This window comes from Pseudorasbora parva, chromosome 4, assembly GCF_024679245.1.
Source record: "Pseudorasbora parva isolate DD20220531a chromosome 4, ASM2467924v1, whole genome shotgun sequence".
In the NCBI taxonomy this organism is placed as follows: Eukaryota; Metazoa; Chordata; class Actinopteri; order Cypriniformes; family Gobionidae; genus Pseudorasbora; species Pseudorasbora parva.
The window spans coordinates 15,834,234-15,852,357 of record NC_090175.1 but is presented as its reverse complement, the minus strand read 5'-3'; the positions used below and the strand labels follow the sequence as shown (position 1 = coordinate 15,852,357).

The following is an 18,124-nucleotide window of genomic DNA, read 5'->3' as shown; positions in this document are numbered from 1 at the left end:
TGAATTTCAACTCATTCTTTATCTTTAATATGCACAGGAGTTGAAAAAAAAATACTGATGAGCCACCTTAAAGAAAAATTCAGTTCTAAAATTTATAAAAACATACAAACAATCAGAGGCCAAAATGCGATCTGTCGCTTCTTTAGATTAATTTTATTCTTCAGCAAGTAAAAATCTTGCAACAAGCAATAAGCTTGTATCCATTTCTGATACAAGACAAAACTTCTTTAAAGTGGCTCTTTTTCTAGTTGTCTAGATAAGTTCATGAATTTCAAACCAGTTTTTATTTATTTTTGTTCAACAATAAATGGCTAACTCAAAAATCATCAGGGCTGCCTTTAGCTTCCTTACTGTCTTTTTCAGCAGTTTGCGGCCCGAACACAACTACTTTAGTCCAACGGCAATTTTTTTCCCCATACATCCCTTTACAAGTTAATGCACAGGGAAAAAAGAACAAAAAAAAAAAAGTCCAGTCAAAACAGTAAGAAAGCCCATTTTCCAAATAATGGCATTCATTTGCCATTACAAAACAAAAGAACAAACAAAAACAACAAATTACCCCTAATGGCTGTAAATCAATAATCACAATATTATTGTTCTGTAGCGTCCCAACAACGTCTAGTGGACCTAAGTGTGGTAACTTCTCATATACCTAAACAAGAAATATACTTTTATTTTTAGTTGGTATGATTAGGTTTTGTAGCAAGTGAAAAGATTAAAAACCAACTAAACAAAAAATGAACCACAATCTCCTTTTCCCATTGCTTGTATAGTCAAAATTAAGCGAACATCGCTCTCCACATACATTAAGCAATAAAACGGGAAAAAACCCAAAAGTGTGCGCGTAAGACTGGAAAAACTGCAAAAGCGGAAGCTCCACTGATCAAAACAAAAAAAGATTTCACAATCCAATCACTGTTGCAAAGTTTCTTGTGGTTTTGACTACCGAGTGTTGAAATGTACTGATTTAGTGAAAATATCCTCCAACCGGTAACAATTGGGTTTATCCCAAAGAACTTATTACTATGGTTACAGACAAGAAGTAGAGAAGATGAATCCGGAAAATAAAGAGCGCTGCCAGAGCACCCTTGTTAAGCAGAAAGACCTTTTAAGGTGATCTCAAAGAACTTCCAAAGGATGTGGCGTCCCTTTAAAAATCCTGGCCAAATTGACCTGACTGAGGATCATCCCACATAGGATCCTCCTTTGACACGTGCGACAGTCCAATTGCAAACCAAAAAGATCGGCACAATGAAAGTCCACTACACTATCGCTGCAGAACTTTGAAAATGAGGGTGCTGGACCATCTCAGATGAGATTTTCTCCATTCAAGTCTGTATAATCTGCTGACATAATTTTTTTCATTATCTTCAGTGTTTTTTTAAATATCCATAATTTCAGGATGAAGAAAAAGCAAGAATTGGTGGCGATAATTTAAGTTCTGTTTGCACACCACATATTTAGAGACGCTCCCTTCCCCCATTTGAATAATATTCCATGGAATAACCCATTATAGGCTAGGTCACAGATTCAGATGAATGAGGGAGGGGGGTCCAAATGGCTTAACACAGTAGAGGCTGGACGTCTGTCTGAGACTCGAAGATCATCACCAGAAATGCAACATTTTGAGGGAAGGAATTTCTTGGAAACAAAAGAAAAATCCCTGCTTTTCTATTTCAGGAATATCTCTTTCTTTCATCTTCCTTGGCTGATATGATGGCTGGTACAACAACAGAAGTTCCTATTATTGTTCATGCTCACCTATGTGTTTGAGTGAGTGAAAGAAAGAGCAAAATATTTTTCCTTTTTTTTCCATTTTCTTTTTTTTGGCAACTGCAGTATAATGAGTCTTGTTCTTTTTCTCTTCCATGTCTTGCGGTTGGTTGAGATCCATCCATGTTTTGAGTGGCGTTGAGACAGGTACTCAGAACCTTCAGTGCTATTTTCTTCTATGTGAGCGAGTGTCGTTTCTGAGCATGGTGATTGGTTTGTTTTTCTGGTTAGTGAGTGGTTGGTAGGTGATGGGGTCAGTAGGTGGCAGGGGTTGAGGAGCAGCTGGGAAACCCACCGTTCCTAAGTTCGAAGCTCTGGATGTCTAGAACTTGAACTCCTTGGTTTGAAGGTTGGAGGCTGGATCAAAATTAAATGTGCCTCCCTGGGTGGCCTCAGGAATCAGGCTGGGGTCCTCATCAATCTACAAGGAGAGCCAAACACAATTAAGGTCAGTTTATACAACTATTAAGTTGTAATAGTCGCTCCAAACCATAACTACAATGATAACACAGTGGAAAGATATAGCAGAAATCAGTGGTAGATGAAAAAACTGCAATATGCGCTTAGAATAACCCAAAAGTTAGTATCAAGGAAATGTCAAAAAACAAGAGTTTGAGACTCACATCGTCTCCTGAAAAGTACTGATCAATGATTTCAAATGCAAGTTTATAGATGTCCTCATTTTCATGCTGCTGTAGGTTCTCAATTTTCTCCAATCCTGAAAGACAGAGGTAAGACTATTATTGATCATCTTTTTAATTTTTTCCCCCTCAAAATAAATAAAACCCTTAACGAATGTGCAGATGTGATCATTTCAGACTAATCTACTGGTCATCTTTTAGAATACAACCGGTCTCAATATAAAGGAACCATGACTACCCCTTTCTACACTGCATGCGTTACCTCCACACTCTTCAATGATCTCAGCAATTGTGCTGGCTTCCTCCCCAGCCATTATCAGGATGTTTTTCAGTCCATCAAGAACCACCTGGACCACCTGAGAGTCTTTCACTGACAACAGGTTGCAGAAAGGTGGGATCACGTTTTGTTGCACCAAGTACTCCACCTGCCAATTACAGAAACATAACCAATTAAAAAGAAGGAAAAGTGGCTCTGAATCAGAGATTCATTGAGAATGGTTTATACCTGATCTTTTCTTCCACTTATTGTCAAGTTGCTGATGGCCCATGCAGCTTCCTTCTGTGTTCCAAAATCACCCTGTTTGGAAAAACCAAGATGCATATATGAAAAATTGAATTACAGGTTCTGTCTAGTGAGACATTTTTTATAAGAGTCTAGATTCAAGCTTGAGAATTTACTTCAGATGCCATACAACTGATGATCAATAGCACAATAATAATAGTATTACTAGGTTTTTACATTTTCAAAAGAAAATATGAGTAGTTCATGTCAAATATAGGGTGTTTTGATTGGTTGCTTATTGGCCCAAGTCAAATAAGACCCAATCTCAAGTCTTTAGGATATTATACTATATTGCTTGGATTTAAAATATACATTTAACTTGAAAAATAAAAGTTGAAAGAAATATGGTGACAAAATTAATAAGAAATACTCTACAGTGTTAAATATATAATTTGTAATAATTAAGTAAAATAGGAAAACAAACAGAAGAATTTAACATGTGCCCACAGTATACAACATGTGGCAGTAAGGTGGTGTAAATGCTCAAATTAAACTGCAAAAGGGAAAAGGTTGATGTACAGCAGGCTACACAGATAACATCTTACCTTGGCAAGCTGGTGAATGATCATGGGTATGAGACCAGCATCTATTACAGCCTGCACCTGCTGCTGGTTACCTGCTGTTATATTGGACAGGAACCACACTGCCTCCTGCAGGGAAGAACAGACACATCACAGATGTACTCTAAACATGAGCCACAGCGCTTACACTGTGATCTGGAGTCGTTTAAGAAATTAGGCAAGTAAATGTTTAGGTTTCATCATTTTGATTACATTTCAAACTAATGGGATCAGACGGTATGTGTGTGTGTGTCTCACCTTGTTGATTTTCTCTTTGGGGTGTGTGAGCAGGTTGGGAAAGTGAGAGAGCACATCACAGTTGAGCACCACCTGAGTCTGCTCATCCGTCCCGGTTACAATGTTCCCCACCGCTCTCAGAGCTGCGGTCTGAGCAGAGGATACACAAACACTATCAGAAACCAGATTCGGGTTTCAGTGGAAACTTATACAAATCTGCATTATTTTTTACCTGAACTTTGACCTCTTGGTGGCTGAGCAGCGGGACAAGGAAAGGGACGACACCTGAGTCTATTACCATCTGAATCTGCTCATTACCTCCATCTGTCAGATATGACAGAGCCCACACAGTGTCTACCAGAATCTAGAGAAAGAAAGACATTTTAGTATTCTAGACAAGCCTCAGTCAAGACATTTATTACACAGCAGGTTTCTGACTGGTCAGTTTTAGCACTGAGTGGTCAAATTGACTATTTTTCTTCCTTAGCAGGAACTAATTTATAACTGGGATAAATGTACAGTCAGCCGATCATTATTACAAAATAAAGTCCTTCAAGACAATACACCTACACTTCACATACAGGTTCAGATGAACTCAGTGTTTACTGTGTGATGATAACTGGCTAGTTGTACATTATTACTTAGTAATGAGACTAAACCCAGATTTACTACATTCATTATTCAGTTAAGAGCAACATTTGTATAGATTTTATTTTAATTTTTTTACATCTTGTACTCACATTTATATCTGTATGATATATGAGTACACAGAGGGCAGGAAGAATCTGCAAGAAAAAAAAATTAGAAGGTGATATTTCATTTGAAACCACCAGATTGTGAGAATAAGCACACAGCGTGTAAACATGAAATCACTGTAGGCAACAATATTCATTAGACCTGCCATCAATGAAACAGTTGTTATATTACTATTACACACACACACACACACACACACAATGAAGTCTAATGATTTTCTAGCAGCAGGAGGTACAATATGTTCCCTTCAGCTCAAAGATACACCTCCAGATTACAGACAGGAGGAGAGAATATTGGCATATAGATTACAAAGAATAATATCTGCACCCCATGAATGAATATATAGTAAATATATGATAAATATAAAATACTTAAAAACTTCAGATTATTGAGAGAGGTTGAGTCTGAAAGGCATGAATGAAAATCCTTGACACAATATCTTGCACACACTTTAAGATTTAAAAGTTGTGGTGCTTTACTGGATTAAATGCCAGTTTATAGTGTTTCAAGCATTTCAACCAGCCAAATAGCCAGCTAAGTGGATCAATTTAGCCAATCAAATCGCTGTATTTTGATGCACTTCAGCAGTCAGGCTTGTATTGACTTAATGAGAGAAGATAAATGCAGTGCGACATGGAAAAAACACTTCAGTAATCTATATTAACGTTGACCAAGTGTTATTTTATATTATTCAAAAACACCTCTTAAGTCTAACAATATTAAATTCAACAATTTATTTATCATTTTCACAACACTCATACAATCCGTACAGGATCACATACACACTCCTCACCTCTTGTACGGTTTCCATGGGCGGGGGAGGATCTTTGTTTCGGCACAGATTGACAATGACCCAGGTAACGTTTCTCAAGAAGGTTATGGGGATGGAAGGATTAATAAACGACAAGAGAGGTTTGACCACACCAAGCGAGATGACGTAATCTCGACACTGAGGTCCATCACCTGCAAACACCCATAAAGCACAAGCATGTGTTAGTCTAAATAAAACTACTGATGAGCATCACGGCTTTCACAACCCTCAAATTATATGAATCTAGATTTTTTGGGATAAATTTGCAAGTTTAGATTGCCAATGTGCTACAGAATTATATGAGAAAAGAAGCCTATTTACACACAAAGCATTTTATGGAAACAAAATTTAGTACTAAATGTGGTGTAACGCAAGAAAAACTTTAAAAAAAAATTGAGTTGTCAACTATAATTGAATTTTATTTTATTTTTACCTTTAATATGTTATTTTGCCTTTGGTGTTTAATATGGGTTAAACCAACAGCTTTCAATGTGTTAACACCACCAATATGTATGTAGCAGCTGTTCTGGACATGACATCCAAAAGTTCACATCTTGTGTGGTTTAGTTTTGCTGCCAGAATCTCCTTGAAATTCTTGTTCTCTTTCTTAAATTCAGTGGCAGCAACAGTGTGAAGACAATTCGCAGTTACTCACCAATGATGTTTCCCAGCGCCCACACGGCCTGCTCACACACATTCTGATGAGGAGAGTGGAGAAGTCTCAAAAACAATGGGACAGCATCTACACAGATGGGAAAAGAGAATGAGAGGAGAACAGAGCCTTCAGATACAGAGAGAGCTGACGAAGTCAAAACAGGTCGATCTGGTAGACGAAGGCCTGTCCAAACAACTTACTGGATTTGACCACTGCCTGTGTCTGCGCAGACGTCCCTGATGCAATGTTGGTCAAAGCCCAGGCAGCTTCAAACTGCAATGAAGGACTGATGAAGAAAGAAAGAGGAAATGGAAGTTCAAATATTTTTGAGGTGGTGGTAAACAACACTTCACCTCGGACCACTCTGAATACAAAATGGCCTTCTGTGAAAAGGGCTCAGCAGGACGTTTTTCACAGGATTACGTGATTTAGCCAGAACTGACCTTTATAAAATATAAAACAAATTGTAAAAGTACACAAACACACTACCAGTTCTTGGCTGATTTAGAGTAACATATGAAGACAAAGGCAATGATTTTATCATGATTTTTCCAGTCTTGTATGATTAAAAGGACAAAAAGTGATTAAAAGAACCTAAAAATTATTTTAAAGATACAGCTGGCGTGGTTTTCCATTAGTGTATCAGGTACCAATCCTTATTTCTCCTCATAAATATGCATTTAATGTAACTTCAACTTCATTTAGTTAACTTCCACCATATGGCTTCCAAACAAGTCAGCAAATCTGAACATGTTAAATGATTCACAGGAAGAAATCGCTTTGCATTGCCTAAAAAAGCGTGGGCCAGTTATGGAGAAAGGTGTGACACCTGTCTAGGGTGACCCATATCTGTTAGCCAAATTTCTGTGCAACCTCACCACTAAAATGTGTAATAGTTTTGCTGTTGCTGAGAAATAAGGCTGTAGAAAACAATGGGGCTCAGTGAAATCCGAGCAAGTTGTGTCAGACTCAGCACGTCTTGGTGAATAAAACATGGGTGGACCTGTAAGGCCACGACTGAACACACCTAAAAATCATTAAAGCATTAGTGTCTATGCGTTTCAGCATCATAACTCCAGATTGTTCAGAAATCATTCAGATATGCTGATTTGCGGCTCAAGAAACATTTCTTCTTATTAGCAATGTTGAAAAAGGTTGTGCTGCTTAATATTTTGTGGAAACTAACCAGGATAAATTTTCTCAGGATTCTTTGAGGATTAGAAACTTCAAAGAACATTAATCTGAAATAGAAATATTAATAAACGTCTTAACATTCACTTTTAGTCAATTTCATGCATCTTGAATCTTACTGACCCCAAATTTTTGAACCGCAGTGTTCTCACTTGAGGATCTCCATCTAACATCCACCTTCTGCCTCATCCCTTATTCTTTTATCTCATTCACTTTCTCTATCATCATTCAAGATGACATTAAGAACTTCATTAACTCTGATGCATGTTTGTACACAAACAGCACAATTAAAAAGGTTTCATTAAGTTTTGAATAATTTCATTATGTGCAATGTATAGTCACACTCACTTGTCATCCCTCTCCAGGCATTTGACTAAGATTGGAAGGATTCCACATTTTATCAAGTCGTCTATGGGAGGATTTCTGTCACTTGAGAGCAATTTTCTGCGAGGACAGAAAAGAGAAAAATGGTAAGGCACTCTGTCAGTCACCATCCGGCACTCCAAATACATGTCAGCACTGTTAATGGAATCCATTTCATAGAGACAAATCCAGCAAAACATATTTAATTACAAGAATAATTCACAGAGTATGTCACTGTTGCTTTGTGTTATGCTTTTCACATTCAGCTGACATTAATCAGACCACTTCAGGAAAAAATGGTAAATTAACTAAATGTGATGCATTACTTAATTATATTCAATGAGGAATATAAATTAGAACCTCAACCGTCTAAAGAATTAGTCTTCTTTAGACTCACACACACACTGATGAATCATGGACATAAAGGCCAGGAATGTAGCAAAAAGAGTCCAGGATATGTTTACTTAAGGTTATGAGAGATGTTTTTAGAAGACATTCATGTGTAACAAATCTTTTCATATTCATATCACAACACTTTACCTGGCTGCTTGCACCGCACTGAGCTGAACCACTGCATTGTCACTGGTTGCATTCTGTAGAAAATGAAAGAAAGAGGAGAAATGGCGAATGAGAGGAAGAAGGGGCCACTCACACCCACACACACACTTTGGGAAGTGGAGTGCTGCCATGTGCGCTGACGCTCTGAATCAGTTATTTATCAGACATTAACTTGGTACAAGCTTACCTGTAGGATGGCATCTAGTGTTACATTTTGCTGAGGAGAAAGGGAAGAAAAACATTTAGACAAACTATGTAAAGGAAGATATGGAGAAAGATGAAATGAGAAGAAAGCCTCTTACCCCTTTGAAGTCAGAGTCCACATCCGAATCTTCCAGACTCTCTTCCTGTGGAACATTTCGTTTCTTCAGGAGATGCTCGTCTCTTTTGTTCTGTACAGATTGAGAAATCAAATAAATATATAATGTCCTCTGTGAATACTTGCACTTAATAAAAGCATCATGAGATCACACAGACCAAAAACAAGTACAAACTAATCTTTCATTTTTACAGACTCAACACATTTGAGTAAATCACAGAATACAGTCTCAAGCGTTGATTAATGCTGTGTATATTTAATATAAGGTGTATTTATTTTTAATAAACTGCCATTTTAAAGAGCCTATACTATTCATTTTCACCTTAAAGTCCCTGATAAAACAATTAATCTGCTTTAATAGAGGGGTTCAATGTGCTGCCCAAACTAAATTAAACATAAACATCAGTCACCCGTTTCGAACACTGGGATCCTTGAGAAGGAACTGCAGAGCGGAAGGCAGAAAAAAATCATACAGCCAGAAAAACCTATCTTGACAGACTATCACATTTTGCAGGTTGTTCTAACATTTAGCAAGCATCTGGAATACTTCATCTTTATTACCTCAACATGAATAGGCGTGGGAAGTTCGAAAAAACAAAGCAAGATAAATGGGCAGCTATGTGCAAATGTTTCAGGTTTTTGATTTTATTTTAAGTGGGGAGGAAGTTGTAGTTAAGAAATGTACGGTATGTTCCCACTGTATATTTATCTTATTTTAAAAACGATGTTTTCCATGAAACCCTTACAGGGTTCACCCAAAAACGAAAATTCTGTCATTTTAAACTCGTAAACCCTTTGTTCATCTTCGGAACACAAATCAGGAGCTCTCTGACCCCACATAGACTGCAATATTATTACCACTTTCAAGGCCCAGAAATTCTCATAGTATTTCAAAGTATTCTCGTAATTAATGACAATTTTCATTTTTGGGTGAACTAAGCCTTTAAATGGAATATTTTGCTGCTGATGTCAATGATAATAATTAGACAGCACAAAATCTAATCCTCAAAAAAGGGCAAATAACTGACGAAATGGCCCACAGAAAGTCCCTTCTAGTTCTAGGCTGTGTGAGAAAATAATGTGAGGGTGAGTGGTCTGTGACTCTAATGTTAGAGCAAACAGGAATGCAAAGAGGAATGTCTCGCGCACAGAGCACAGCAGCAATCTGTCCGATTCCTCTGGGCTGACAGTATAACCGCCTAATATGGACAGGACATGCTGCGTCACCCAGTCCAGCACCAATGCATCAACATCAAGGCTGTGGGACTAAACCTCTGCTCCACATCAGCTCTGGCCTACCAGATCAAAATATGGGGATTTTTACACATTAAAAAAAATGCAAGACTGCGACAAAAAGAATGGAAGCAATTTGTCCTAATGGACTTTGTCAAAGGCTGCAGGAAACTTTTCTTCTGGTGATGATATAGATCAGTCTTTTTTTAGACGTAAAAACCAATAAAAAGGCACAAATAGTTCTAGCGAGGTCTGAATTCCGTGCCAAAAGAAAGGGGGGAGGGGAGATATGGGTGACGAGGGAAGCCCCTCATGACAAACCTTCTTCTTGGGGTGCAGCCAACCAGGGGCCCCGTGACCATGGATGGCATGAGCCAAATACTGCAAGCGCAAACCAGACTTCCAAAAGAAACCGCTCACCAGCCGAGAGAACAAAGTCATGTGAAGGCTTCAATAAAACACATTTTCTGTTGTTTTTTTTAACCAATGACTGCTTATAACATTAGTCATTTAACATTATTGTGTAAAATTGTGGCTCGAAGACTAATCTGCTCAGTTGCACACTTATTAGTGTTGATCAGATCATGTGTCTGGCACAGCAGCAGCATCCTTCGTTCTCTGGTATTCGATTCATTATGTTAAACTTTTGGGCACAATTGGTTAAGCTATCAGAGGTGTCACTATACACTATATATAGAGTGAAATGCCTTGCTTCCGGTGCTCACATCTTACAGAAAAATACTAAATGCAGCGTCCAGAGGGAAGAGCAAAGAATCTGTGCACTCTCACGTAATCCCCACCTGCTTAAGTTTAATGTAATGCATGAAGAGACTCCACGCTGAGGCAACATTTAAGCTACCGATGTCCTCTATTTCCTGCAACGATGAGGCTGCCCCTCACTTAAGAATTTTCTAGTCGACTAGTAGTTAATAATTTAAGCCATTAGTCGACTAATCACACATTTATATTAATAACTTAAATATATACTGGTGGGGAAAACACTAATCCATAATGTCATGCAGTAAGCGTGTTATACTTTAGCTTCCACAGTCCACGCAAACATTTAGATATTTAGCTATCAATAGCTTGCATTCATTAGCATCAGAGCGAGCGGCCAAGTAAAGTTACTACTACTTACATTTCAAATGATAGGCCATATTTAAGGTCGATTGATGATAGGCAAAGGTTTTCATTTCCTGCCCAAGATACTGTAGTTACCACAAGGATCAGCCATTAATGATCTGTCCCTCAGAGGCTGCGTGACTTCGCCACTTCCTGTGAAGTTTTAATTTCTGCGACTAACCAACTAATATAGTTTTGGTTGATTAAGCCTCTTCTAATCGATTACCATTTAGTTGAATATTAGGGGGAAGTCTTGTCGATATTCCGTGCCGATTTTCGATTGTGATTGGTTTAGGGCTGTCAACAAATATTCTAAATTCGAATGTATATTCAAAGGTGAAATTAATATTCAAATAAAATAAATAAAACAGCAGAAAAAAGCGGAAAACAATGCCGTGTAGAAGAGGCGTGGCTCTCTCCTTTGAGAGGGGGCATGCGCATGGGGGTTCAGAGACAGGTCACAGGAGTTTGAGCAATTTTGACAGCCCTAGACTGGCTCCTGCAAAAGTGTTGCAGAAGCAGTAGAAATGAATGTACAGGTTTCCAGACTGAGTTGCAGGGCAAAAATCGAATTGCCGGCGATCAGGCCGGGTTTACCCAGTCTAGGGGCAGCCCCTAGTACCCACAAAATCACATTATCTCTCACAATGCTGCAGCTACACTTCAAGGGCTTTGGCATTGGAGGAAAGTTTTAATAGTTCCTATAACTATCGGTGGAAGCCGTTAGAGTTGGTAATGATTCTAGGTGCCCGCCTTTCAGGGGTCCTCTGTGATTTTTTTTCTGTGACAAATCACACCCACCCCCTCGGGAATCTGATTTCAAGCCCTGCTGAGAATTATAAAAGCAACATAAGACTGCATTTTACAACATTAACTTAATCGGCTGATTTGGATGTTAATTTTAGGATTTTAGGGAGGAATGAAAGAGCACTGCTGGGAAGGAACAGAAGGTGCACAAGACTGACTGCAGCAGGGGCACAATAATCATTTTACCTTGATCATCTTGTTTTCATAATCGTTGGCCAAAATTGAAAATCAATTGTGATTAACCACACAGCCCTAATATGCACTGCAGTTGTCGTAGGAGATTTTATTTTTTTACTCTCCTTTTTGCCCTTCCAATCTTATACATCTATATTCCATATCGGTTATCATGACAAAACAAAAAGTTCCAATCAAGATGTCCTCCATCCTCAACTTGTTGACTTTGGAAAATGGCCCTGTGGGAGCCTTCAGTTTTCAGGGGACCACCTTGGTGGCTAGCAGAGGTGGAAAGTAACGAATTACATTTACTCGCGTTACTGTAATTGAGTAGCTTTTCTGTGTACTTCTACTTTTTTAAGTAGTTTTAAAAATCTGTAATTTTACTTTTACTTAAGTACATTTTGATTAAAGTATTGTACTTTGCTACATTTTAAACCACAACCGTTACTGAGTAAAAAAAAAAACATTAATGTACAGAGGGGTTTTTCTGTGACGTAGAGGGAATCCCGGAATCCAGTCATGAACATTAACTTTACATTATAACGTAGAATTGGCGTAATACAGGCAAACTGGTGGATGAACGAAAAACTCGAATGTAGAGCTGTAGGCCTTAAAAATAAATCAAATCGCGACATGGTCTGTGAACATTAAAGCACAAAACACTGCTATATGAATATATGATCTGCTTGTTCTCTCTCTGTGAATGAGCTGCTCCGTCTACTACATATTTTATTCTTAAACATTTTTACAAATTAATGATAAAAATAAGTTGTTAATCTAATTCATAATAATTTATTGAATTTAGTTTATTAGACATGTTTTATTGAAATTTTAATAAACAAAATAAACAAATGGTTTTAAGTTTGTTATAATAAAGCATTTGTTCAACCAAATAAAAAAAAAAGACCAATCTTCTTCATTCATTTAACTTCATTTTAACTAATGATAATAACCAGCATTTAATAATAGGTACAGTAAATGTTTAATTGATGTTTTCTGAGATAGTTGTCATATCGTGAAAATCTCATTCTATCACAACCCTACAGGGGAGAGTCCCCCACCCCCACTGTTAAAAAAGTAACTAACTAAAAAGTAACTTTTACTCTGAGTAGATTTTAAATGAGCTACTTTTTTTACTTTTACTTGAGTAAATTTTTAGACCAGTAATTTTACTTGTACTTAAGTAAAATTTCATTGAACTAACAGTACTTTTACTTGAGTAGAATATTTTGTTACTCTTTCCACCTCTGGTGGCTAGTTCCTATAACTGTGTGTCTATAACTATCCGTTGCGAAAGCCCCTTTTAATCCTTAGAAGAGTGGAAGAGTGACGACAAGAGGTTATCAAAAAGTGGGTCAGGCTAGTTTGAGAATGTTATAATGTTACGTCAAAGATGTTATAATGCCATCTCTAATTTATCAGTAGGAAAATATTGCATTTTATTATTATGAATCAATTCAAAATGCTGAGTCAGCCACCAAAAGTTAGCAAGCTCTATAAATACATCTAAAAAAAATGTCAATAATTTCAGAGCAGATATGTACAGAGTAAATGTATAGAGAAAATATATTTGTTTTAGCTTTATCGCCCAGCCCTAAATAAGACTGAGGAACTATCAAGAGCTCTTGCATGCAGCGCTAAAAACAGACCTCAAGTGCCCACTGAATCACCACAATAAATAGCTTAATGTTGTTGATGTGAGAGTGAACATAGTTATTTAAGAATGAAAAACACTATGATAATCAGTGTTGCAAGTCATATTCTCTGATGAGTCACATGAATTGCATCAGAATGCAATGTTCAGCTACACACTGTAGCTTAAGTGAGTCCCCCCAGAGGAAACTTACAATTGAATAGTGCCTATTCAAATACATCAGAAACAATGACAGACAATAAATTGTGAACTTACCTTTCTCAGTTCTACCGTTACTTCATTACGATGTCTTCGCATCGTCTGAAAAAGTACAAGAGAAATAGGTTGGTTAAGCACAGTGTAACACATCTGAGGTATAAATAGTGACAGGTATAAATAGTGACAAAAAAGACAACTCCCAGAGATTTGCATGTTATGAAAATGTGCCCGTGTGTTGACACTGCATTGCGGATGGTTGGGTAAAGTTTAATACTTTGGTTTAGCTACAAATTCACAAGTGATTGGTTCACACACTGCCACGGTGACACCCTCTAATGGGCTGTAACGATGCAAACAAAATGCTACATTAATGCCAACCAAAGTCTTGCCAATCCAACAGAACAAAGAGGCAACCAACCGTGGTAACCATAGTGACGGCAGAGCCCCGCTGTCAGTCAGTCCTCCGTTTAGACAATCACATTGTGTAGCCATTCTATTAAAACTGTTCCATAAAACACAAATCTGCACCACACAGAAGAGCAAGACCATGTCTGGATCAACAAAACACATTATCGCAATGGAAGTAGATATACATATTTTATTCTGTACACTCTTAGAAGAAAAGGTTCTATATAGAACCTTAAAAGGTTCTATCGGTGCTACGTATTTGGAACAGCTAAAGGGTTCACTGCAAAAAAATGCTTTACTTATTTAGTATTTTTTTCTTGTTTCTAGTCCAAACATCTAAAAATATTTACTAGACAAGCAAAAGTAATTGTCTTGTTTTGGGGAAAAATAGCTAAAAATTAAGAGTTTTTTTGCTTAAAATAAGGTAAATAATCTGCCAGTGGGGTAGGTAAAATTATTTTACATTCACCATTAGCATATTTTTAAGCAAAAACTCTCTTAATTTTGGGTTTTTTCCCCAAAACAAGACAAGAATTTTTACTTGTCTAGTAATTGTTTCTTTATATAAGAATTTTTAAATATTTAGACTAGAAACAATAGCCTAGAAATCTAGACGCACCCTAGCGGCAGCAAATTTAATTTGCCCGGAAGTGTCGTCTAGGAGCTCTCAATACCCTTCTGAGCTGTGTTCCTCAAAATCTAGACGGCCCAATCACATCGTGTATAGAGTCGGCGGGCGGGGCCATAATGACGACGGCCGAGTTGCGTTTGCGTTAGGGATGCACAATATTGGATTTTTGCCGATATCCCATATGTCGATATTTTTCAGCTCATTTTGGCCGATGCCGATATATGTTTATTTTTTCCCTTTGTTTGGAAACAACACCATATTGAGCAAAAACTATTTTTTTTCATTCTGGTTTCAGATTTCTGAGGTATCCTTACTAAAAGGATTCTTGTTAAAGATAAATAAATGTTAATAAAGTTCTTTTTATGATAAGAGTACATTAAAAGCTCTGAAAATAACAATAATAAAGTCAGTAATTTTTCACCCCAGATGCAGCTGTAAACTAAATATTGTATTTTTGGATTTAACGTTTGTGCACATGAAGTGGGGGTGGCATGACATCCATTGATGCTGTCTTTTAATTCTACAATTATTGTAGAGCTCCTTGGATTATTTTTCATCATCCATTTCGTAAAATTTTATTACAGATTAATACACTGTATATAAAAGTATTTAATTTACAAGTGTCATGCTTGGGATTTATGACATCATTACTGATTTGTTTATTCAGAACAAGAAGTAACTTCAATTTATTTGTGTATTCTACTTTTCATTGTATTACTGTAACAACAGCACCCCCACTACATGTATAAATATATAGCGGTCTAGCAGGAGGGCACTAGGACCTGGAGGAGCTTCTGCTGCTATGGAGGCTGCCGCACGCGCTAGAGAGTGGGGAGACGCTATTGGGCTTGTTTTGGGCTAGTTTTGTTGTGAAAACATGGCAAATCTGCTGCTGACTGTCACGTCCTTCTGTACGTGCATTCAGAAATTCAAGGCAGCATTTAAAAACAGTCAATATAAATCACTGTACATGCAATGTATTTTCTTGTTTTCACTTGAAGAATGACTGCAGTGCTGACATGGTCTTATCGCTGTAGCACTCCTTGCACACGTGAGTTATTGCAGGCGCATATCAACACGTTATCATATCGGCAAGGCATATCGGCATAATGTTTTCATATCGGCCGATGCCGATTTTTATATTTTAAGCGTTTATCGGCCGATTCCGATGTCGTGCCGATAATATCGTGCATCCCTAGTTTGCGTGCTTCTAGTAAACACAGAAACTGGCGAACGGCGGTGGTCTTTCGAATCAGCTTTGACCGCGACTCTGGAAGACTTGGAGTTAAGCTTTTCTCTGAGAAAAGAACAAAGAGCGGCACTGAAGTCATTCTTAAAAAGGGAAGATGTGTTCGGAGTTTAGCCGACCGGATACGGCGAATGTTTAATCAGTCAGCGAACTCTGTTTCACCTTCGTTGCTCTGGTTGGTTGTAGCGCTATCCTATCGCGTGCAGAGGGAGTTTGAAAGACAACCGTTTATCCCGCCCCTCGGATTGAGCCCTGTCTATGGTGAGTTTCCAGACCAAACATCTTGATGTGGGTCAGGCTTGTCAGGCTATAGAAACAAGATAAAAATACTAAATAAGTGTTTGGAACCCTTTTGACACTTAAAAAGGGTTCTTTCTTGTCATTATAGAACCTTTTTAGCATAAATGATTCTTTGGAGTATACTTCTATATAGAACCTTTTAGGCCCTAAAACGTTCTATATAGAAGTATAGTCAAGTATACTACAGAGAATGGGATAGGGATTCCAAATACGTAGCGCTGATAGAACCTTTTCTTCTAAGAGTGTATTGTGATGTACATCAGAATGTAATGGATTATCGTAAAAGAAAAAATATAGGGCAGGGACTGCTGATTGGATTTTGAAATGCAAAAGATGAATGCAAGATTTCAGGCATAAGGTATAAGCGGACTAAATAATTGTTCACAGTAAGAGCTACAACATGCATTTAAAAAAATATAGAGGGAGAATTGTAGACTTTATGACAAGATGGACAGGTCACAGATAGCAAATTGTTCCAATCCCTAATGTTTTTTTTTTATATATAAAACTTCAATGGGATATAGGAGGAAAAAAAAAAACATCAGCAGCCAACGATGCAGACTTCACATGCTGTGTGGTGGGGATGGTGGGACGGATCGGATTTGATCTTGTGACTAGGCATCCTAGTTCATGTTACAGCAAACCCACAGTGTGCCTTATGCAATCCAAAAGTCATGAAGGGGAAAAGAGAGAGGATGTAAAAGCAAAATCGACAAACAAGAAAGGGAAATAGAAAGAGACAAAATACCAGCAATTATTTCTTAATTACTAATTAAAGCCCCCCCCCCTGTAGTTAATAATTTTTATTCCTTAAAACTCATCTTTAAATCACCAAAATATTTAACGATTTTTTTTATTCATGCCTTAAAATAGCCTGAATGTAACTCTACAACCTTGCTTCGTTGAGTACACGTGAAACTATGAATATGCAAATTAGCCCCGCCTCCACTCACTCACAGCTCAGACTACCTGATCCACTCGGTCAGTTTACTGTAGTAAACACTGCACAATGACACGTGGAAAAAGTAGTTTAAAGGGATAGTTCACCAAAAAATTAAAATGTTATGTTTATCTGCTTACCCCCAGGGCATCCAAGATGTCGGTGTATTTGTTTCTTCAGTAGAACACAAATGAAGATTTTTTTTCTACTGAAGAAACAAACACACAGACATCTTGGATGCCCTGGGGGTAAGCAGATAAACATAACATTTTCCTTTTTGGGTAAATCAATTTAATTCCACCATATATGTTTAAACCAGAAACTGATTTGTCGATGTATCAGAATGGCAATGCGTTTTATGTATCGCTCTCTACAACATCGGGGATATAATGGTAATTAATATAATTAGCTTTTGCTTGACTTCTTTTTTAAATAGCTAAAAATGTGTTGCTAATGTTACATAAACCATGTTCCCATTCACCATCTCAGAGTCAGACAGCTGTCTTTTGAAAATCAGTATCCTTAGAAAACTCAGTGGAGAATAGGACTGGGGCGGTTACCGTTTTACCGCAATACCACGGTCACGTGATGCCTACCGCGGGTCTAAGATCGTCACCACCATCACCGCAAAAAAAAAAAAAAAAAAAAAAATTTCACTTTATCGTGATTTTTTTTTTGTATAAACAGATATAAGTTACTATAGGCTACTCTGTATTTTATCTTCTTACATAAATATATTTTTTACTTAAAAACTAAATTTTGTTATTTTACTAACCCCGAATAAGGACTCATCCGCGCTATTTTGCACGTGAGGGGAAAAATGTGCTTGCTTTCACTTAGGAGGAGTTGTGCACTTTTCATTTTAATATCTCCTTTCATACTATGTTCTGCTTAAAACTATAATTTCGAGCTATAATATTGCAAATATTGCAATGCAAACGCGGTTTTACGTGATTTTTACCAAAGGGGTGAAAGCACA

General features: G+C 37.5%; 1 protein-coding gene across 1 annotated transcript in view; it reads right to left on the bottom strand.

Annotated features, from left to right (window-relative positions):
* The window catches only part of kpna3 (karyopherin alpha 3 (importin alpha 4)), a 33,541-nt gene continuing 15,417 nt past the window's right edge, over positions 1-18,124 (bottom strand). The window contains exons 2-17 of the mRNA XM_067441048.1: positions 13,675-13,719; positions 8,410-8,499; positions 8,295-8,324; positions 8,090-8,142; positions 7,535-7,630; positions 6,196-6,281; positions 5,996-6,082; positions 5,323-5,492; positions 4,514-4,558; positions 4,006-4,137; positions 3,795-3,923; positions 3,522-3,626; positions 2,920-2,991; positions 2,677-2,839; positions 2,397-2,491; positions 1-2,194 (exon numbers count right to left, since the gene is read on the bottom strand). Coding sequence (XP_067297149.1) covers positions 2,096-2,194; positions 2,397-2,491; positions 2,677-2,839; positions 2,920-2,991; positions 3,522-3,626; positions 3,795-3,923; positions 4,006-4,137; positions 4,514-4,558; positions 5,323-5,492; positions 5,996-6,082; positions 6,196-6,281; positions 7,535-7,630; positions 8,090-8,142; positions 8,295-8,324; positions 8,410-8,499; positions 13,675-13,719 — 1,497 coding nt within the window. The 3' untranslated portion in view covers positions 1-2,095. The remainder of the gene's footprint in view (positions 2,195-2,396; positions 2,492-2,676; positions 2,840-2,919; positions 2,992-3,521; positions 3,627-3,794; positions 3,924-4,005; positions 4,138-4,513; positions 4,559-5,322; positions 5,493-5,995; positions 6,083-6,195; positions 6,282-7,534; positions 7,631-8,089; positions 8,143-8,294; positions 8,325-8,409; positions 8,500-13,674; positions 13,720-18,124) is intronic.